This window comes from Micromys minutus, assembly GCF_963924665.1.
Source record: "Micromys minutus genome assembly, chromosome: 30".
In the NCBI taxonomy this organism is placed as follows: Eukaryota; Metazoa; Chordata; class Mammalia; order Rodentia; family Muridae; genus Micromys; species Micromys minutus.
The window spans coordinates 11,267,651-11,290,702 of record NC_137965.1 but is presented as its reverse complement, the minus strand read 5'-3'; the positions used below and the strand labels follow the sequence as shown (position 1 = coordinate 11,290,702).

The window sequence follows — 23,052 nt, the reverse complement described above, 5'->3', positions numbered from 1 at the left end:
GCCAGTAAATACAAATATGCCTCAGTTTACAATAGTGTACTCGGGTATTATAGGCTAAGATGCACTTAACTCCCCTAACCCACTGAACAGCATTCTGGGACACTGCAGAGTGGTAGGCGCTGCCTATCATGGCCTCAGGGTCAACCAGAACTCCGGATCACTACTGCACACTGTAGGTATGCAGACTGCAGTGTTTGGCTAGGAAAAGAACGGGGACCAAGATTTGAAGTATAGTTTCAACACTGTGTGTTGCTTTCTTGGCGTCAGAAAAGCAAGAAAACCCTGAGTTGGGGACCATTTATGATATGCGCTTCCTTCCTCCCCTGGTTTTGGTGTGTCTTTCAGTGACAGAAACCCATTGGCTACTTACACCCTGGAAGCAGAGCACATAAAGAAAATGCAGTTGAATTCAGGAACTGGAAAAGATGCTCATAGATACTTTTAAGAATGTGCTTTTATGTCGGACTGAAGAATACAGACCATGGGAAGCCTGGCTTAGCAGGACAACAGCAATCAACATAACAAAACCCACGAATGTCTTGAATTCTGCTCACATAGTATAAAGGATACGCTCCCGTACTGAATTCAGGAATTCCTGCTCCACACACTCACTTCAGAGAGACATTGCCTTCTTTCCTTTTAGTCACTAGTAAGCCTGTTCAGCAAGAAAACAACCCATGCTCTGGAAAATAATTAACCCTCAGATGGGTAAAGAGACTCCAAAGTGGTCAGCCTGTTTTTCTTTCTCCTCCTTAACCCAGAGATAATCCTCCCTTCTCTCTCTCTCTCTCTCTCTTTATTCATTTTATGTATATGAATACACTGTAGCTGTCTTCAGACACACCAGAAGAGGGCATCAGATCCCATTACAGATGGTTGTGAGGCACCATGTGGCTGCTGGGAATTGAACTCAGAACCTCTGGAAAAGGTTAATCTCTGAGTCATCGCTTGAGTCCAACCTAGAGATTCCTAATGACCCACCGATGGATGTATATCCCAGTGGAAACACTATGAAACCTACTGGTCCCATCACAAAGCCCCTGGCACTCTTTTCACACCATATTAACAGGCATGTCTGATCTGTGAACAGTCTTGTCATAACACACAGTTAAACTTGGCTTTGGCAAGAACCAGACCAACTGGGTGACTCCCGGTGCCCTAAGCACATGATGACAGCTTATTCAAGGCCCGTTGGTTCCAAAAATAATCATAACGGTAATGCAGTTGTTTATCTAGCAGTGTGTGTGTGTGTGTGTGTGTGTGTGTGTGTGTGTGTACAGGCACTTACTGTCATATTCCTGTAACAGCTCCACCGCCGTCAAGAGAACTGCTCTGTGTTCTGGGTCCCTGATATTTAATTCATCTAAGTCTTCTTCCTCCAGGAGTTTGAAGGTGTCCAGGTCTTCATAGCCATTAAACAGGAAGGTGGGCATGTGCTCCTGGGAGGCAGAGCAAGAAGATCAAAGTGAGTCTGTGGCTCCGTCATATGACCCATGTCACAGAACTGGCCTCAGATTCCCTAGACATTCTTTCCCATAATCATTCTTATGTTCATCAAGAGATAAGTATCATTTATAATATATTCTGGGTCTCTCTGTCTTCCAGCTTAGTAGGGAGATCGGGGTACATGGGCTTACTCACTAATGGCTTAAGAAGGAACTAATTCCTTTATCACCACTTGGCCTGTGCTGAGACCCCCCCCTTTACATTGGGGCGGGAGAGGCTTATTAAAATCCAACTTAGCAAACCCTATGAATGTCTCAGAATTAGGATGCTTTATACGTTGAAAACTAGAATCCACCTACGGTAGCCATATTCGTTTAGAAGATGGCGGGAGTCCCAGACAGGGAGAAGTGAGAGGGCAGGTGCCTCGTGGACCCATGGGGCAGGCTGTGAGCAGAACACTTAGGATTCTGTTTAGAGCCCTTCCCAAAAGGCAACTTCTGATCTAGGGCTTATGCTGTGCTGTGGCCCTTAGTGAAGGGCGAGGTTAACTCGAGAATGCTGGGAACTATGTCTGTACAATACTCAAAACATTGATGGGTTACACCTGCAAGGTGACACAGATCCCTTGTCCAGTTTAGGCGACAAGGACACACGTGAATGAGAAGAGTGACGAGTGACTGACTTTCAGGTTGATCCGATCCAGGAGATCCTCCACAGACTTTGGCTGGGACGGTCTTCCCTTCCTCCTCCTCCTGGTGGGACGCTTGGGCTTCTCCTCCTCCTCATTTAGCACATCCACATAGATGAACTTGAATGTGCCCACTTTGTTGTTCAACAGGCCCATCCAGGTACCCATGGGTGGTTTGCTGATTATGTCAATGACATCTCCTTTCTGTGGCCGGGAGAACAAAGATCCTTCCATTAGGCAGATTTCTAGGCATGAGCAATGATGTAACTCAGATGCTTGGGGAAATGCTGCAAGGTCAGGAATAGAGTTCCAGCTTCCTTCCTACCTAATCTTGTGTGTGTTTATAAGTATGTGCTATGCATGGATACATGTTGATATGGGTGTGTGCACATATTCACATGTGGCAACCAGAGTTGGATGTCCAGTGGTTTGCTCCCTTGTACCCCATCTTATTTATGAGAGTTCATCAATTGGTCAGACTGGCTGGCCAAAGGGCTCCAGGGAATACCCCACCTGTCTCTACACCCACAGCACTGGTTTTACAGGGGCACACCACCATCCTCAGCTTTTCCGTGGGTGCCGCGGATATGACCGTAGGTGCAAACGTGTTACTGACCGAGCCATCACTCCATCACTATGGGTCACCGTTCTGAGTGACTCAGACAGGATACAACTGGGAGCTTGCAGGACAGAAGACAGGATACTTTTCACTGTGCTAGATGCCATACTGACCCCAAGTCACAACCTTATCTGTCACCCTTGCTGTCAGACAGGTTGCTTACCTTGGAATCCTTGCCCCCAGTCATGAGAGGGTGTCCCCTAGCCTGTGGCCACATCCCATAAACTATGTTCAACTGTATCTTTAGGCCCCACATACATGTCTCTGTACACACACACACAGAGCGGTTATTCCTGTCAGATAAAGGAAGCATAGAAGGAGGGACACGGAAGTTCTAGAAGGAAGCTGGGGTCAGAGGGTAGGGCCAAGGAAGGAAGAGCTAATGTACAGCCTCCTCATCCTTCATCATGGTCTGGTTCTATTTTATTTTCACTAGAAAAGAGACCAGTATGACCAAAACACGATCTAGTGTGTATGGTAAGAGTCCAGCATCCACTGACAGGGAAGAGAGAGAAACCCTTCCCAGGAGACAAGAGGGCCTGGGTTAGCTGCCCAAGATGAAAGGCAAGCCTACCTTGAGCTTCAGAGAGTCCGTGTCATAGGGACTAGGGGTGAAGTCAGTGTGCACACGGGCACGTCCACAGAAGGGACCCCGATAGGGTGGCTCTTCATCATCACCATCTTCTGACTTGACACTCTCCCTGTTGCTGGTGGAGGAATCCGTGGTACTCACAGTCTGACCGCCTGAACAGGGAGAGCAGGAAGCACGGGAGATTGAACCCAGCCTTCTCAGGTAGCAAAGGCGTGAGCCACAGCATTCTGACAGGACCACAGCCAGGCCTATGTGTGGCCACAGCCAGCCTTCTGTTGTCTTAATCAAGTTCCCAACTCGACTGGGGTCTCCTAGCATCCTGTCCGTGGCACACGGGAGACTCCCCAGGGGAGGATGCTGCTGTATGCTGCCCTGGCCTTTGTTTATAGCATACAGCACCTCGCTTGGAGTACACCATTTCTCCTTCCTGTTACAGAGGAGGAAACAACCCTAGATGTGAAGTGCTTGCCTGAGAGAGAGAAAACGTAAAGTTCTGAATTTACACATCCCCCTCCCCCTCCTTGTTCAGCCAACACCAGGTGTCTTTTGGTCTTAGTCATATTTGCCATCAGGGACATTTAGGATTCCTCTCTATTGCCCAGACCCCTGTATTTTGTTGACCGTCTTCATGCATGTTTGACCTTTGGCTTCTTCTCTAGGTCCTTCCTCAGAGATAAATTTTCTATTTTCAACCATCAATATTAAACATGGCTCTCTTCCCACCACGGTTGAAGAAACATGATATGAAATGATATGTTATGATATGATATGATATGTTATCCCTCTGAGGGCAAGTGCTTGGGCTGTATTCATCTTTAATGTGCTTTGAGGCTCAAATGAACGTCTGACTGTAACTTCAAAAGGAAGCCATGAAACATTACAAACCATACTTACTCATTGAACTCTGACCACTCAGAGAACTCCGAAGGCTTTCTACCGAGCCCCCAGCTTTGAGCTTAGGCTTGTCCACGTGTTCAGAGTCGGGCTTTACTGAGGGGGGAGAGCCGGGCATTCCATCGAGCCCCGAGTCCTGAAACAGTTTCAGTAGAATTGAGTTTTCTGGGCAGAAACGTGGTGCTTTGTAAAAGTTGGTGATTTGGTCCTCAATTTTACCAGTCAAATTGATGTTTACATGCAATATTCTCCCTTTAAGCCTAAATCTTTGTTTATATCTAAATATGTAGCCCTTAGTACTACTTACTAAGTAGCTCCAAATTGTTCTTCAGGTTCAAACAGGTATTCTTAAATTTTCTAGCAAAACTGTTTATAATATATAATATATAAAAACAGCTAAAGGCTTAGGAACAAGCCGGGACTCAAATGTAGTCAAATTCAATCTACTCTTAAGGTAATATTTAGAAGTACAATCAGAGGGCAGTTAATTAACTCCAAGGGTGTTTCTATTCGTAGAAATTGTTGAGTGACTGAAAAAGGAAGATGCTGGTGTTTGGCCACCAGGGGGCAGCAGCTGAGCAAAAATGCCTGCGGTCCCAGCTGGTTTTATTGACAAGCTGGAGCAACAACATTCCTTATCGATTTCAAGCAGGCTCTCAGCTTATATCAGAGTATGTCAGAGGAGGAGGTTCTGAAACCAAAGGTCAAAACTATCTCAAAGTTTAGACCTTCAAGTCCCTTTCCTTCCATATGTACAATAAACACAGAGACTGGACATGTTTCTAATGACAAAGGCTGTTTTCTATAGAACCAGGGGTGAGACATCAGCTTCACGCTATCCTAAGGAAGACATATAATCCCAGTAATAAATGAGACAGCCTCCCCTCTCCTCCACATGTCAGCCCGCATGACTAATGGGATCTAGTAGTCTGAAAGAACTGTGTAAAAGCCCTCTTCAGACCTGCTGCATACATCCAGAACAACATATCCAACAGTATGGGGTCCTGGGCTGCATATAAAGGAGAGAGGAGGCTGAGTATACATCTCGGTCTGTCCTTCCTGCCTGTGTACAGAATGACCAGCTGATTCCAGCCACTACCTGCCTGCCATGATGCTACCGTATCTTGAAGATGTGAGATACAACAAACCCTCTCTCCCTTCCTTCAGGTGACTTTGTCCTGCATTTTGATGTAGCGGCCAGAAATGTCCCTGATACCTGGGGCCTGTGCTTTATAGTCTGAAAAGCCCTAACTGCTTCATGAGTGCTTCTGGAACTACCTGCTTTGTCTACGCAAATATAGCCCTGGTCTAGCAGTCGGTTAATGCCAGGGAACACACACTCAGAATGCCATTTGAAAATCTGGCTGGTCCAACCTCAGCAAGAACGTGGTCTTGGCAAGATGGCCACATACCTGCTCTGAGACTGGGTTGCTGTATTTTTTAGACATCCTCTTCCTCATGGTCTCTTTCACTGACTTCACCTTCTTCCCGAGAGAGATGCGGGAGGCAGTTGGCGATTTGATGACTTCTTTGTACACAAAGTCTCCCTCTTTACTCTGCAACACGGAGTGTAAAAACGCCATTAGCCCTAGGAGATCAGGCTACGAACCAATTCCATTAATGTAAAATATTAGCATTCCCTGGGAGCTTCATGTGAATAAGGGCAAAGGCTTTATTTATCTTTGCGATTAGGAATTAAAATCTACCGAGAAGTATTTTGTTTGCCTGTTTACACTGGGGCTTGGGGCACTTTCTACTTTATTTAATCTCAGTGTGTGCTTCTCCAATTATGCCCCCCCCCCCGCGCACCATTTATAAACACTGGAGGGGCTGCATTTTGTCAGTGAGGATCTAGAGCCGCCAGTGTTCAGGTAACCTCAGCAGTTGGGGGTGAAGGAAGGGGTCCAAACTGACCTGTCACCATCAAGCCTCACAGAACTACCCAGTATGGCCGACTCATAAGACTGTAACTTGCTTCTCTGAACAAGCCATGGCCACCTCCCATTCTAGTTTGCATTAAAAAACAAACCTTCTGAAGACAGGATTGGGTGGAGGGGGACTCTGTGTTTTTAAAGACTGAAAACGTAAAATCATTGGCTGACAAGGTTTGACGCCGACATAAAACAGCTTAAGACATGCAGGGAATTCTGCAACACTCCATGCCTCACAGATGTGTATTTTGACATGAGATTATGAGAGCTACAAAGCACAAACTCTTCACGTGTTAGTTTCTCAGCAGAACATTCAAGGGACAAGCAAAACCCCGAAAAGCTGTTCCTTTGGGGCCTGAATTTTAGGGAACTTTAAACACTACCATAGTGTTCGGGCCCTTGACCATGACCCTTAAGCGTGTCTGAGGAGACATTAAACTTGGTTTATGAGGCCCCGATTTGCTCTGTCACTGAGAAAACTGGGCTTGTTTCAGGGGCGCTCACAGGAGACCACTACACTTATTGTAGGCTCCTGTGGCCTCCGCAAGATCCTGTAAGAAGATTGATCAGTGATGCCCACATTACAGGCTTCCCTCAGACCATACCCTTCATGGGCAACTGAGATGAAAACTAAAGATCCTCTGAGGAGATGGGGGATACAGGTGGTCATCAGCCACCCCATGGGGAATGAGAGACTGTCTTCAAGATTGGGAACAACAGCCCCTTCCCACACACACACAGGCACAAACACAGTTTGGAACCACTGAGCAAAGCCTGAATCAAGTCTCCAAGATATTAAGGGGTGGGGGGCTGTGCCCATCAGCATCCAGGGGCTGCAGTTCCGCGCCCGCTGCTTTTCTCTGTGGCCTACTTACCATGGGGTCAGAGTTGTTACTGCCAACATGCAGAGAACGGTTTGTCAGGTCGAATCCACCAAAACTGCAAGTTCGCTGCGGAACAAGGGGGAGGGTGGAAAAACGCCAGTTACGCTCCCATAGCGGCCACAGACACCCCAACACGTGTCCCCGATGCAAAGCACCTCTGAGTCACACATACATATACAGGATGGATGTAGGGCATGACACATGAGGAGGAGAAACATGAGACCTTTCTTATTTGGTGTTTGCACAGGTCGCAAGGGATCTGAAAGTCCCTTAATATGCAAAACCAGGGACTCTAAGAAAAATAAATAAATTAACCCTCATAAATGGAGTGCAGGAAGGCCCCCTTGGCTCTCCAGGATCTAGAGAGTCCTGTGCTCAATGGGCCTTTCTGAATTATTTTTGTCTTGTTTAGTTTTAAAAACACAAGGGTGGGGGGTATGTTTACAGGCACCAGGGGTCCCCACTAACCCTGGACAAAAACGTAGATAACTTTCCCATCTAACTGCTAATCTTGATTACTTATAATCCCTTTTCTCATAGTGGTGACGTCACATCTACGGGGTAGAGGTGGTGGGAATGGGGAGGGGGTGACTGAGTGTCCATCACTGACCACACACTGGGCTCTCAGCGAGAAATTAACCACTGTGGTAAAAATGGATGAGAAGTTAACTGTACTTTTTAAGTTGCTTTTCAAAATTTGTGAAACTATATTTTTTTGCATTTTTTTTCTGCTTTTGAGACTTGTATCTGTTTTCTCTTGGGTTTTTTGTTTGTTTGTTTGGGGTTTTTTTTTGGTTTTGTTTTGTTTTTTTTTCTAGAAACTAAAAGAAAGATCATTTGATGCCCATGCTGGTTTTCTTTCTCCAAAGAGCTTTAGTTTCTGTTGTAAGTAACACTGTAAATGCATCGGGAAGAAAACCTGAATGGCAAATTTGGGCTCGGATGCTTTGTTTGACCTGCTGCTCAGAGACCGTAACGACAGCCACAAAACGGGAGCGATGACCAGAAAAGCAGACTATATACTTGACCCCTGCTTCTTTCGACTAGATATACTTTAGACATATACTAACGTACTGACTCAAGAAAGTAGACACAGTCTGGGAGGAAAATGAGCAGGGTCTTAACCTTGCACAGAGATACAACTTCTGGTTCGGCTACTTCCTTGCTGTGTGACCACAGCTCAAGGATTAAAACTCTCTGACCTTATGGTTCTGCACTGAGATACTATTCACGCCACATATTGGACCACAGCTCACGGCTGCTTATAGAAGCAGACACCCTGGAGATTCGTCTATTCTCCTATGTCTTGTTTTTGGTTCTGCCGAGAGGCTGGAAGCTCATCTTGATTAGTAGGCTTGGTCAAGACCACAAACGTGCAAACGAGGGGCTGGACTTCTGTTCTGGGCTTTATAATCTGGGAGTTCAGTACACAACAGGAGCTTTCAGGGACAGGCCACACAGGGAGGTGGCCCTGGTGGTACATGGGAGGAACAGAAAAGGGATTTGGTGCCACCCACCTCTCTGGACACTGTTGCTTTCAATAACCCAACTTACTCCCTTTTCAGCGCAAGGTAGCTCAATGTCAGCAGCTATAAAATGAGAAAGACTTCCCTATAGAAAACTAATATAGCTCACCTAACTGGGAAAGAATATATATAAACCTCCCCTCAAGGCAAATTTTCAACATTAACTTTTCCTCATATGGTGCCAACTTCACTTTCTCAAGTTTTGCAAAGGCAGGGACTTTGCTCCAGTCCCTTTACCGTGACGCAGGGTGGCGCCCCGATGTCCGATCTCTGCATGGCTTCTGCACGTTCATGCTCTAAATGACAACATCTCCTATAACACTGGGGCCCAGCAGGCCTTCCTCTGACGCGCATGAAATAATGCACAAGGAATTTATGTGGACAGGGTGACTGTAAGAAATTAGGAGCCGTGTAAGGTTCTCGTGGGCCTGCTGTATGCATTCATGCCCTACAATAAAGGCCTTGAAGAACGACGGACGGTTCAGAATCGTCAGCTAGAAGCTCTCTCCAAGTTGTATGCTGAGAGATCCGAGGCAGGTCCTTTCCAGTCAGCGGTGGGGGGGGGGGGTACCGAGCAGGGGGAGCTCTCACCTCTCCTGAGAACGCCAGTTCTTAAAGGAGCATACACTCCTTCAGGAGGAAAAACTGATTTTTTAAAAAGAACAAAGAAAAGAAAAAGAAAAAAAAAACTTTGAACTCTGGTGATCTATATCAAGGAAGCTCAAGAAAAAAACTTTTTTTTTTTTTTTTTTTTTTTGCCCATTCATCACTTGTATAAAAACCTCTGACTGATGCTTGGGATGAGGAGAGAGAGTCATGGGATGAGCATGCACTGAGAACAGGTTTGGCGTGGGGACTGAATTGAAAAGGGACAAGATTCCAAGACATCATGCAAGTCTGTGTCCCTAAACAAACGAACAAACAAACAAACGAAAAAAAAAAAAAACTTGAATGAATAAAAATTAAAAGCAAGACACGTGACTGTTCCCCAGTGAACTTGAAGCGTTCTCATTTCCCGGAGGTTTTGGTCAAGCAAGTATGGCATCTCTGAAGGACAAAAAGATCCAGGTCGAAGATTAAAGCAAACTGTGCACTTTGGGGGAGGAAGCGAAGGAAGACGAAGAGAATGGAAAGGAGCTTTGTAAGTGAAAGACAAAACAAAGAAGAGCGTGTAGCCCAGTGGTAGAGCACTTACTCAGCATGCATGAGGCCATGGGTTCATGCCCAGCACAAAATAAGACAGCCAATCAAAAATGCCCGCCGCTTTCTACTCTTAAAACATCAACTTTAGCCTATGTTTTCCAAGTAATGAGAAAATGATTTTTCTCTAATCATAACTGTACTCACAAGGGCGGCTAGGCACAGATTTCTAATTGAGCCATGAACGCGTTATTGAGCGGGTGTTAAAACTGCCCGGTCCGGGCTCCAGCTCACAGTGCCATCGAGAGTGGGTGGCGCTGATGTTCGGAGGCCAGCTGGCAGATGGACCTGGCTCAACCCTGACACCTAACCCAGTGTTTTACAAAAGGTATGGAGGCCAGAGCACGCCAGAGCCCGAATAAAAGGGTGACGAGGAATATTCTGATATTAAAACAAAACAATGCAAACCAGAGGGAAAAAAATAAATCAAAACACCGTTGCTGGGATACAGAAAGAGACAGACGTAACGTTTTCTCAACAGACCGGTAGCATGAAAAAAGAATTTTAAGAAGTGTCGCAAGGCTCACAAGGATGGGAAAAGACAGAAAGTAAAATCTAGGACGGAAGTCAACACACATGGGAATATTTTCAAAACCCCAGAGCGAAAGGAAAGGCCCGCAGCTCCTCTGAGAACCAGGGGAGGCCACTTGAAGAATGGCGGTGGCCAATCCGTCTTCGTTTTCACAAAAGCAAGAACTCGGTTGCATGAATTTAAATTACAGTTACACAGTTCTGGACAAGAGCATCCTATTCATGAGTGCGAAGGAACCCTGGGAAAAGAGACCGTGGAAGCCCCTTCTCCTCCCCAGGTTCTTTCAGCTCGTTCAAAGGGGCTCTGGGCCAGCAGCCCCGGGGGATTAAGCAAGGTGCCAGGGTACAGCAATGCCAACCCCGTCTCGCTCTGTCCTCTTTTACATAGGCCATTGTGCAAACTCCAAGTTAGGTGGGAATCCAGGGGGAATATCCATACTTTCAAGGTCAAACTAAGTTACTCTCTGAAAGACGGGAAAAGCTAAGCAAGCGGGGCTTCCCTGGTCCCTCAAAATGAAAACCGGAAACCACAAATCCACGAAACGAGCGATCTGTGTGGCAGCCGAGGGCATGTCTACGTGCCGAGCCCTCTATGTAAAAAAGTTAACATATTGGATTGGTTTAGTTAAATCAATGGGGCTTTAAGAGATTCCCCGCTGCCCCCCACCTTAGATGTAAGGACTTCCTGGCTAGCCCTGCTCCTTAAAGAGATGTACTTGAGGGCAGTGATGGCAGACTGTCCACCAGTTTGTGCCTACTGTCTTTAGTCATGGAAAGAGCAGGCATCTATTATTTCTAGGATTTAATGCCCTTCTGGTTCGAGACAGCTTCTTTGGGGTCAAGTGACAAGATGGCTGGGTGTGAAGACAGCCAGTTCCAGAAGCTAGCCAAAGGCCACCCCGCCCCCCAACCCCTCACACCCTGAAAGATCAACTTCAAGGTTTGGATTCGGTTAAAAATATCAACCGGCTTCAGTTGGCCAGAGGGCGGATGGAAGTAAGAAAGAGGCTACAGAAAGGCGGGTGAGAGATCGGAGGATGACTGAGGGATGGATGAGCTGAAGGGACGAGCTGCAGCTTTGCGAGAAGAGAAGCCATAGCGTTTGACCACACATCACGGAAATGACAAGGCCTTTCGTCATGACCATCCTGGAGACTCACAGACTTCTGGTGGATTCTCAAGAGAACCCTTTTAGTACAGCGGTCCACTGTGGCAGCCCACTTCCTCTTTGCCTCCTCATCCTCCTGCAGCAAGCAGCGCCTCAGGTCCTGCTTCTCGGCCTTGCTCAGCGCCCTGTCCGAGGCAGGACGCACGAGCTGGGTCAGGTTCAGGTGGCTGTAGAGGCTCCGCTCCACCACGTAGGTGATATTGAACTCGCTGACCGAGGTGCGCCCTCGGCCCCGCCTGCCTGGGAAGCCGCAGCCGCCGCCCCCCTTGGGCTTCGGCCGGGGCAGCAGGTCACACGTGGTCCCATTTACTCCTTTTCTGGAGGGACGCTGGCAGAGGAAAGTTCTGGAACAGGAGTAATTAGTATCCGTTTTCTTCAAGCGGATTTGCTTACGGATACTCTGAACCTCCTCCAGGGACACCAGAAAGTGGTGCCTACGCCGATGGTTGTCATAGAAGAAAACGCCATCGGTACTTACCCCGTGACTCAGAGACCCAAGACCTTTCTTCATTTCCCCCTCTGTGAGGGAGCGGGACACTTTCTGCGCCTTCTCTTCTTCTGGATAGGAGAAGAATGTCCCCATCTTCTTAGGGGGCTTAATGAGGCCCCGGCTCTCTCCTTTGCTGAAGGTTTTGACCAACTTCCGGCCAGCTCCCCAGGTATCCAGGCTGCTAGATGAAGGCGACGGGGTGAGAGAGTCTGCGTCATCTTCTGGGGGTTTCTCAGGAGAGCCATCATAGAAAAATGGCTTTTTGTGCACTCCAGAGTAGAGCGCGGATCTTTCATCTTGGACTGGGGTATTCTCGAACACATGTTCCTCTCCACCTGGAAGGGAACCAACACGAGGTAGTGAACGTCCCATACACCTTTGCCTATATCTGTAAAACATGTCATCTCACATGGTCAATGGTACTGGTCGCCCTACATAAACATGATTTACATGTCAATGCACATGTAATCATAAGGCAATCAAACCACGATGTATTGTCTCAAGAAAGCTTAACCTTACACATTTGTGAGATGCCGGGCCTGGTGGCACTGGTCTGTAACCCCAAATGTCAAGTGCAAGATCAACCCAGCCAACTAAAGAGATACAAAATAAAAGCTTACTGGTGGTTCCTGTTCATGGTTCTAAGCCCAGCGCTTGGGCGGTGGAGGTAGAGTCCAATGTCATCCCCCGATAAACAGAGTCAAGGCCAGCCTAACCAAACCACAATCCAAATGGGGATATAGCTAAAAGATGGGGGTGGGTGTGGGATTTATCTAGCTTTTAACATGTGTAAGGCTTTGTAAGCACAGAACCCAGTCTTCCCCATCTCGAAAAGGCCTTCTTCATGTCAGCTTTTATAGTTGGAGCGTGATGAATGCCGTGTGGCAGACAATGATTTTTTTTTATTGGTGCATATGCCATTTAAGTGATTAAATCTCCAAGAGAGTTTGGGTGGGGAAAACACCATAAAGGGTTATACTTGCAAATGTGACTGACAAATGTTCTCCAGTTGACTGGCCAAATACAAAAAAAAAAAAAAGCCAGGGGAACTGAGTGATTCCACCCAGCCCCGAAGGGAACGGCAAGGGCATTTAAGGGCCCTGACACGCAGGCAGCTCACTAAGTGTTCCGCTTGGGTTCAGGCTTCCAGGCCTTGAAGCTCTCTCTGGGGCCAGGTATCGAGCCAAGGCCTCTGGAGCCTAGTGGAAAGGCCTGGATGTGCTGGCAGGAGAGCCAAGTTCTTTTCTGCATGTGTTATGTGAACAGATGTGAGGGAGGAATTAGGTCAAGCTGTGGGTGTAGAGCCCAACTGGCTGCATCCCTTAATTATAAGGAAACATTGGAGCCTTGCAGATTTCTACCAGCTGAACAGTCATAGAGAAAAAAAAAATACAAAGCTCCCCAGGACAGGAGAGCACTGTACGCACTAGCTGGGACAGGGGATAGCTACGTGTCAGGGAGGAAGGAAGAGGGGAGGGTGATAAAAATGGCACCCGTTTCTAGAAGATTCTAAAAATGGCTACCTTTTCTAATCGATGGCTGTTAGTTAATGGAAGAATTGGGGCGTGAGATCCTACCTAAGACCAGTTCCACATTCATGTGCAGAAATGAGAGGCAAGGAAGAGAAAGTGAAGAAGGAGAAATCGAAATGAGTTCGCCAAAGAGCTGTCTGAGGATCTTCTGGGGAAGTCTAAAGCAAGGTCCGGGGTTGGACAGGATTTAGCCAGACCATAGTCAGTACCCAAATGCGAGAGCAAGTTTCTGCTTTCTCCTCCAGATTCCTGATAGGTGTGGAGGCCAATAGCACTTATGTTTCCCCAAGTGAATTAGCAACTTCTAAGGACTATTCCCTGCTTCCACAAAGAAGCAACTGGGTTAAGACAGGAGGCCCAGCCTAGTGGCAGAGGCATCCCAGCTGAGTGAATATGGCTACGTTAAGCCCACCAGGTGGAGCAGATTCACGGAAAGTCTAAGCGACACAGTCCCGAAAGGATCCGTGGAGGCCTGATGGGCACCGCCCACTTCTCTGAGTAGCTGTCACTCATCAGTGGAGTGGCACGTCTTCTGGAGTGTTTTGGAGACAGCCGTGAGACGCTAGCTGGGACACACATGTTCCTGACATGTGCAGCCTTACCCTGGATAGGAGCTCTGGGGGGAATAGAAAAATGTCTCCAAGGATGCTTTGTCAGCCTTTGTGAGCAGGCCCCGTGTACCACTGACCTTCACGGTCCTTGTCTGAGAGGCAGCCCAGAAGCCCAGCCCCGACCTGAGCTCCCTAAATACAGAGCTTTTCTCCTGCCCTCTTCTGATCAAGAGGAACAGCTTCGCTCTGCAGGTGTAGTGAGCCAGGGGAGCCCCCCACTCCACCCCTGTACACTATGTAACCTGCTTCCCAGGAGGCTTTATGTCAATGTCGAGATCAGAATACCTAAGGAAAGCTGCAGCTGGAGGAGCACATGTAGGATACAACTTTACACACATTCCGGTCTGCGGCCAAAGCTCAGGACCTTGGGCTTCCGGTTCTCTCTCTGTCACAACACCGACTTATCTTTAGCTAATGCCCCAGTCCGGTTATAGTGAGTGTTGGGAGACACTGGGAGCTTCTTATGCTAACATTTTATTGGCTTAGAACTGCTGGTGCACTGAAGGGAGGAGGCTGTATCCACACTCAGCACAGAGGGGGGCAGAAGACAGGCACACACAATGTCCATGTCTAATCCCATCTAAGGCTGCCGGGTCAGGGGATACCTGCGAAGTCAAGGCAGGAAAGGAAGACCGGGTAAATTCTAAATTAACTCTCCCAAGCGGTAGGAATTCAGAGGGGGCAGGACACCCTGAAAAGGTCCGGCTGGCCCGCTGAGTGACCATGGGGAAGTTCCTTGGCTTCTCTATCTCGGTCTGCTTACTGGTGAGATGAGTAAGTGTCTGCCTCTGGTGGGTATTCTAGAGATGGCGTATTAAAAGGGGGAGAAGTGGGAAGTATGCAGAATGCATCTTGATAGAGGATTGTTACTCGCCCTAGGAGTGGCAAAGGCGTGCAGGCCATTAGTGACTTGATCAAATCTCTGTAAGCCCAAGGGCACTGGGGAAGAGAAACATCTCACAACCCAAGGAGCCTGTCCCACCTCCCAGTTCTTCTGTCAGTTGGAGCCTGCTCACAGGGGGATTGGAGGGAGACAATCTGAACTATACACACTCAAACTCACGAGAGTACACACACACACACACACACACACAAGGATGGACAGAGACACACACGCAGGCACTCATGTGCTCCTACGCACACAGACATTCACACAACCATTTTGGTGACATGGATGAGACAGTAAATACCCGCTCCCTAGCTTCCCAGCCAATCATACACTAGAACAAGCCTTGCAACTTGAGGTCAAAGCCATCTGTGAGGCCCACTTCACACTCAGATAAATTCACACTTAGACATGATCTGAGGTGACTGCCTGCCTTTGACCCTCAGTTGCCCCTTTTGGGGTTTTGCCATTCTTCCCCAGCACACACCTAGTTTGAATTCTGCAAATCTGGACGTATCAAGATGCAAACAAATATTCTAGCATAAAGGCTGCCACAGGACAGGTCCTGCTGGCTCGGTACTGAGTGTGACATTCATTTAATGTCACTGGTGGACAAGCCCACTGTTCTGTCACAGCTGAAACTTGATTTTGGTTTGCTTCCCAATGCACACCCGGGGTTGGGTGCTGAGGATTCTGCAGGGTTCTCTACGAAAGGACAACCTGGCTCTCGGTGTTCACGTCTCGGGAAGACCTGCCGTTGTGTGAAGAACGCTCCATACAGTCTGTACAGTAGAAACGTTGGCTTAGCAGGCAGATCTTAAAGCATCCAGATAGAAACTGACGTGACAGTCAACTGTAAACAGAATCACTATGCCAAGGGACATATGCAGATGCAGCTCCCAAATAAAAGGTGAGCCCACATTTAAGAAGTTATTCATTAAGCTTATTTCTCTAGCCAACTCCCCCTTTTTCCATCCCCCATTCTTTTACAGCTACCAGCATCTTCAGCTTCATCCTAAAGCATTAAAATCACTCTACAGCAACAAGCTGAATTAGAAAGCATCAGTAATAACAGGAAACCCTTATCTTTAAGAATAGAAGGAAATTTGGTGTCTTTCATACCGCTTGGTTTTATTTACCAGGATCCAAAAGGCCATTATAATAATCACTCCAAATCCCACATGTTGAAATTTTTTAAATGCCTTACAACATTGACGGGATATTTTAACAAGTAATGCTTTTCTTATTCAAGCTGTCTGTCCAGTATTTTTCCAGTTTACTCACTATCATTTTATAAACAGGAAAATCTTACAGGTGGGTGGGGCTGAGTGTCAATCTTACTGCTAGGCGGAGTTGAGACTAAGTGTCACTATGTAGCACACAGAGCTCCCCTCTCAGCCCCGGATTACCGGGATTATAAACCTTATAGTTTTATAGTGTCTGCCCCTACACTCCAGAGTTTAAAGCTTTTATTTGATATTTTCAGGAGGGGGTGCATTTTTACATTGTTTGTAATTACTTTAAGTAAAAATGAGCCAGGTCACAAATGAAGCCACTATGATTATAATCCAGAGGTTACTATTCGTTCTAATAATCCCCGGCTGATGTCTCTGTTTGACACAACTGCTCCACCTTCCCAGTCAGCTCTTAATGATCCCCTTAGAAAGGAAGGTCCTTCAAGCCCCTTCTAAATGGAGAACTGAGATTGTTTATGGGAAGAACCAAGCAGCCCAAGGCTCTGAAGGAATGTTGTGTCCCTTGACTGTCAGGTGGCTTTGCAAGATGGATACACTGTGTGTCAGATTTGCACACATCCACTGCATTACAAACACTCATCCCCTTCGGAGAGGGAGGTTTATGCTGAGAACTTAGAGGGTTTATGTGCAGCGGCGCAAGCGGGTAATTAAAGTGTGCCACACCTTCAGACTTCAGCATCCGATTGCAGCCATTTCCCAGCTCTGTCACATTTGAATTACTAAGTGCCCAGAATACTTGACACCAGGACCCTTCGCTCTGCGCATCGCCTGCTGGCGCAGAGACAACTGTCGGCCTGGGCCAGGATTCAACTCATTTCCTACTTAAAAATCATATTCTGTTTCTACTGAAAAGTCTAACCCCACGTGATTTCTTTCCAAAGAACCAGGGTGAGGTCTGCCCCCCCCCCCCCGTCCCACACCTTATTTTCCTTCTCTCTCTCTTTTTTTAAAATTTTTACCTTCCGTGCCGGGCTTCTTCATTTCTTCCACCCTAATTAGTTTCTTTCTGACTCTTCGAGTAGAGTTTACCAGCTTGTGTAACCTCTTAAACTTCACCGACTCCTCGGTCTCATCATCCGACTGTTCTCTTGACTGGCAAAGAAACAGAACAGTTCATCAGTTTAATTGCTCCAGAGCCGTGCCCTCCCAGATGGCATAGCTGGCCTCTCAGCCAAGGCCAAACGTCCACAGCTCGGAAGCCTAACTTAGGACATCAGCAAATCTACCCACCAGTTTTATAGAAGCCACACATAGCCTGGGATGGTCTAATACATCCGAGAATCAATCCTAGGGGCAAAGTACACACCTTGACTACCGTGGAGGTGTCCGACCCATCACCCCACTCCCCGAGGCCAGCAGAGTTCTCCCCAAGTTGCCCCTGTAATTCCAGATACACTGCTGTGGTCTGGGCCAGCCTCTCCTCTGTCTGGCCCACTGGGACTTGCTGTTGAACACGGTCATCAACCACTTCTCCAAACCAAAATTCTGTTGAATCTTTCCAGCACCCCCTCACCCCACCAAAAAAAAAAAAAAAAAAAAAAAAAAAAAAAAAAAATCAAAACCAGCAGGCAGAAAAGGGGAAGCAATGAAAACAAAAACCAAAAAGACCTTCCTTCCTATTTGTTGGAACTGCCTGCCACATCACAGCCGTCCTCCCCCCTCCCCCAGCTCCTTCTGAGGGCTCAGGAGGCAAGGTTGAGGACAGCTCCACATTCCTCCAAAAAGACAAGGGAAAAAGCTGACCTTTACAGCCTTACTCTACAGCCCATATTCCCCAACATCCCTTCCATTTTTACAGCGACTCAAATGTGCTCCGGCCCAGCTGTTTTCCCTCAAGTATCAAACATTACAGGGGGCGGGAGTGGGGGAGATCTCTCTCCATAGCAGGCAGTGACCCAGGCTAAAAACAATCCTTTCCTTGTGAACAGGAGAGCTTCATTTCCAAGTCTGGTCCAACATTCAGTATGCAGGGTCCCCGGCTGTATCTGTTGGAACTGGGAAAATGCAAACGAAGTTTCCCACCGGAGCAGTGCCCTGCATGGTCCAAGGACCAGGCTGGGTGCTTGGACCTTTTGGGGAGCACTTCAGCCTCAGAGTACCGGTCCAGCTAATCCTGCGCATCCTGACAAACAGTATCCCCTCTTGTCCTCGGTGAGATTTCACAGGGAGGGAGATGACTCAACCACCCCTCCCCCAACAAAACAAAAACAAACATGGCATCTCGATTTAGAGACCAATGGGGGCACTTTCCCCCAAGGAAACCTCTCCCTGATCTCAACTTCATAGGCAAGTAAGAGACAAGCACAAAAGGAGAGGGGCTGAGACAGTATGGACGACTTAGAAATGGTGCATTGGGAATACACAGATGCCTTCCCAGTGCAAGACAGTAATCTCTTCTGGATAAACTTGGTCCATTTTCCTTAGAGATCGAAGCATGAGCCACTGTACTTCCTTCCTGTGAGCAAACAATTTACCCGCTGACGATTAACTCGGATTAAACCCCTCAGCAAATCATCAGACTGGAAGAGTCCTTGGTCTCCCTGTCTGCGTCCAGCTTCTCGAAAATCCCTGGGAAAATACTGCTTTGCAGATTCACAAATGAAGTTGCCTACTGTTGAAATGGAGAGATGGCTCGGTGGTCAAGAGCACACTGACTGCTCTTCCAGAGGACCCGGGTTCAATTCCCAGGTCCCATATGGAGTTCACAACTGTGTAAGCCCAGTTCTAGAGCATCTGGGATCCTTACACATGTATACAGGCAGACAAAACATCAATGCACATAAAGTAAAATTTAAAAAATTTCTAAAAAATGCTGCCTACTGTCTACTTGACAAACTAGAAGGAAAATAGGAACCCCCCTCCCCCAAATTTCAGTAAGGGAAACAGGCAGTAAGTTACGCTGAACAATTGATGTTGGGGCACTTTGCTGAAAGGTGCAAGGTTAAAAGAGAAAGAAGTAAACTTTGGTGCTCCAAATACAAAATGATCCCATCTGGTTTAAATTCCATTTTTACTTTGTTGAATTGCTGACGGGTAAGGAAAGAAAATGGTCAGAGCAGCCAATCCGAGGCGTGAGAACTTGGTTACCCTCATTCTGGGTCAGGAGCACCTGAGTAAGTCGCCGTGCCTGGAACTCGTGCGAATGTTTCAAAATAGTGTGTCTTCCCATTGCAGTGCAGGTAGCAGCCATTCAAACAGAACTAACCTCACACTACACAAGGTCTCGGCGTATCGCCCCCACCCCGGAATAACAAAAACAGGCTAAGTTTCTAACCTTGACATTATAAGTTCCAGAGTCAAGTCAAAGTTGAAATAAACATCAACTGTTTGTACTTAGATGGGAGGCTAGATTACAAGATGAAAATATGACTTGTCAATATGCTCCATAGCTGGTCCATTGGTAGCGGCTGCTGGTGACTTGCATATTGGGGAAGGGGGTGAGGACCATCCTTTGACAATGTACAAAGAAGAGGGTAGGGTAGGGAAGGAGAGAGTAGGGTAGGGGAGGGGAGGGTAGGAGAAGGTAGAGTAGGGTAGGAGAGGGTAGGGTAGGATAGGAGAGGGTAGGGTAGGAGAGGGTAGGAGAGGGTAGGGTAGGGTAGGGTAGGAGAGGGTAGGGTAGGAGAGGGTAGGGTAGGGTAGGAGAGGGTAGGGTAGGGTAGGAGAGGGTAGGGTAGGGGAGGGGAGGGGAGGGTAGGAGAGGGTAGAGTAGGGTAGGAGAGGGTAAGGTAGGATAGGAGAGGGTAGGGTAGGAGAGGGTAGGGTAGGGTAGGAGAGGGTAGGGTAGGAGAGGGTAGGGGAGGGGAGGGGAGGGTAGGAGAGGGTAGAGTAGGGTAGGAGAGGGTAAGGTAGGATAGGAGAGGGTAGGGTAGGGTAGGAGAGAGTAGGGTAGGGTAGGAGAGGGTAGGGTAGGGTAGGAGAGGGTAGGGTAGGAGAGGGTAGGAGAGGGTAGGGTAGGGTAGGGTAGGAGAGGGTAGGGTAGGAGAGGGTAGGGTAGGGTAGGAGAGGGTAGGGTAGGGTAGGAGAGGGTAGGGTAGGAGAGGGTAGGAGAGGGTAGGGTAGGGTAGGGTAGGGTAGGATATCAGAAACACGAATATCTTCTACAGAGACACAGCAGGCATAGAAACAGAAAAGGTGTGCTTTTGTGGGCTTTCCAGGAAAAAATGAAAATGGGCACACCAGGACATGAGACTGAAAGCCAACATCTCATCCCCTCATAGGACCTTCCTGGATTCCTTAACTGGCTTCTCAAGGTCTTCCTACTTTTTGAGGAACAGGAACTCCTGAGAACTTGCCATTGACGGCGCTTGTCTTTTTCTAAGTCAGTGGAGGTTCTGGGAGTGTTGGCCACTGACAAACCTCCGGCCACGGCAACTAAGGGCGTCCTCTGTGGTATCGCCCTTTGGACTCTAGGCGGGCTGGTCCACTGAAGAAGTGTGAGCTTGTGTGGCTCATCTTTTGAATTAGAAGAGTCCCCTGTAGTCAGCCTAGGAGGGATTTGAGTTTGTCAGTGAGTCTTTGAGACATTTATTATGGACGGGGAGGACCAACTTCTGGATTCTGTTTTAGTCCCAGGGAAAAGACTTGGGACATATTTGCCTTTAGGAAATTCTCTCCAGCTGTTTTCATATAAAGACACAAATGACTCCAATTCTTATAAACTGAGTAATAAATTCTTCACCGTGTATTTCTCTCTCCAACAACTGTTACATTCTAAATGCTGAAAATAACACAGCATGACATATATGTATATATAATATGTGTATATAATATGTACATATGTGTCATGTCTTTTATTCAAATTGACTATCAAAAAGGGAGTTTGAGAATCTTTTAAATTAAGTATCATTAAAAATATGTGTATATAATTTTAAAATGTGAATGCTTTTGAGATAGCATTGACAAACAGAAAATAAATATTATAAATATTTTTTAAAAAACCTTTCTACCTAAAGGGGGTTTATAGAATATAAAGGATTTCTCCTTTGTATATAAATGATTCTAAGAAATAGGCTCATAACCAACACAGATTCATATTAAACAAAACAAAACATAAAAACATATGTTCACAAATATTCAATCACTTTTTCCCATCTTGGTACCCCTGCACCTCTAAGTTAGAGTTTATTACATCTTACTAAAGTAAACTTAAGTTTGATCAGCTTATAAACAAGAAGGTGAATCTGTCAGCTTTTCCTGCCCCCATCCCAAACCATCTACGGAAAAAAAGGGGCGACCCCCACCAAAAGACATGCAAAATGCCTCTGCAGCATTGTAAACAGAAACATTTCACTTCTAAGCTTTCTGCTGCACATTTTTTCTTTCCGCCAGAAAACCCATATGGCTTGGGTTTTAATTACTTTGGCTAATGCTATATGTAGTAATTCTGTGGCGAATGCTTAAGTGTTTCATTTCTGGTTTCCATAGCAACATTACATCAGCTTGCAGACAGCCGGCTCCGCAGTTTTAAACCATAACAAATTGACCAAGCCAAGGCCCAGAACTATAGCTGCTTTAAAGAAGATAGCAAGCCCTTCGGCTGCTAGGCACTGACTAAGGAGTCTGTGGGGCCCTTTGGCATGGGCAGGAGGGTGGGGCCTCCTTTCTTCCCAGCTTCTCTTGGAACAAGTGCATCCTTTGACACATCTGTGATGTTCTAATGGGAAAAGCCACGAAGCCAGCATGCAGAACTTTTTATGACACAACTTCACGCAATATGATTGGGAAAAGGGAACAAAATTAATCACATCTGCCAATAAGACTTGTGTGCTGGCGTACACTGCGTATCCTAAGCCTGAAACAGATCTTTCACGGGTCCTTATAGCCAACAGTCCTACGATGTGCAGAATCAGTTGTTTCTAAAAGTTTAGTGGGCACAGTAGCAATGGATGTGCCGGAATAAATGGTGTTCCATATTTGCAGCCAACAATTAGATACTGGGCAGGGGGACCACACGAGACCACCATGAGCACAGGGTTACAGTGCCTCCCTGGCTCCAAATCGGAGCCATGCCGTCATAGTCAACACTCCAGACTCAGTCACCTTAGCCCCCCAACCCAGTGAGACAACATCATATAACACTCAAGTATTTCTGAAAAGTATTTTTTTTTTCAATTGCAAATATATCTGCTTGAGAAAAATCACACAGCCATTTTGTTTGAACTTAGTTCATAAGAGGACAGACACACACACACACACACACACACACTTCAACATCTACGGCCACGCTGTCATTGCATTCATTGTAAACGTTACGAGAAGAAAGCCAGTCCATTGTAGATTTACTTCAAACAATGCTGAATGCTGTCTAGATTTAAGTCCTTTGCCCAGAGTCAGCACCATTCACAGAGCGGCTCCGGCTCATGCTTGCTTATTTTTTCATAGTCTCAAAATAATATTTAGCATTCTCCCAAAGTTACATACGGTGACCAGGTGAACGAGTTGGATGGGAATGCTCAGGGGTAGAAGGAAGAGAAGCAGCTAGGAGATGGGCAGATCTAGAGAAATTTAAGCCAAGAAAGTTGCTTCCTAGGCAGAAGCCTTTTTCTCGAAGCAACAGAAAAGTTTTCCTTTCACACGCCAAGGGGGTGGGGGGGTGGGGGAGCAAAAAGCAAAAACAAAACCATTCAAGAACTTACCGGCTTCGGCATTGAGCAGGCGTAGGGGGTAGTTTTGCAAAGGTGCAGTAGGTACCCCTTCCCCCTCCCCACGCAGAGCAAAACCCCACTCTTGATCCGTCAGCCCTGAGATCTCCAAGGCACTCCCACGAACATCTCGGCGGTTACATGATGGGGCAGG

General features: G+C 47.0%; 1 protein-coding gene across 2 annotated transcripts in view; it reads right to left on the bottom strand.

The window, feature by feature from the left end:
• The window catches only part of SASH1 (SAM and SH3 domain containing 1), a 161,084-nt gene that overhangs the window by 14,316 nt on the left and 123,716 nt on the right, over positions 1-23,052 (bottom strand). The window contains exons 1-9 of one of the 2 annotated variants that reach the window (XM_080941693.1): positions 22,893-22,918; positions 17,214-17,346; positions 11,958-12,304; positions 7,046-7,120; positions 5,652-5,795; positions 4,240-4,375; positions 3,328-3,497; positions 2,129-2,338; positions 1,289-1,439 (exon numbers count right to left, since the gene is read on the bottom strand). In XM_080941693.1, coding sequence (XP_080797819.1) covers positions 1,289-1,439; positions 2,129-2,338; positions 3,328-3,497; positions 4,240-4,375; positions 5,652-5,795; positions 7,046-7,120; positions 11,958-12,304; positions 17,214-17,346; positions 22,893-22,904 — 1,378 coding nt within the window. In that variant the 5' untranslated portion in view covers positions 22,905-22,918. Of the gene's footprint in view, positions 1-1,288; positions 1,440-2,128; positions 2,339-3,327; positions 3,498-4,239; positions 4,376-5,651; positions 5,796-7,045; positions 7,121-11,957; positions 12,305-17,213; positions 17,347-22,892; positions 22,919-23,052 lie in introns of those variants that run through there. The other variant, XM_080941692.1, reaches the window with a different exon arrangement.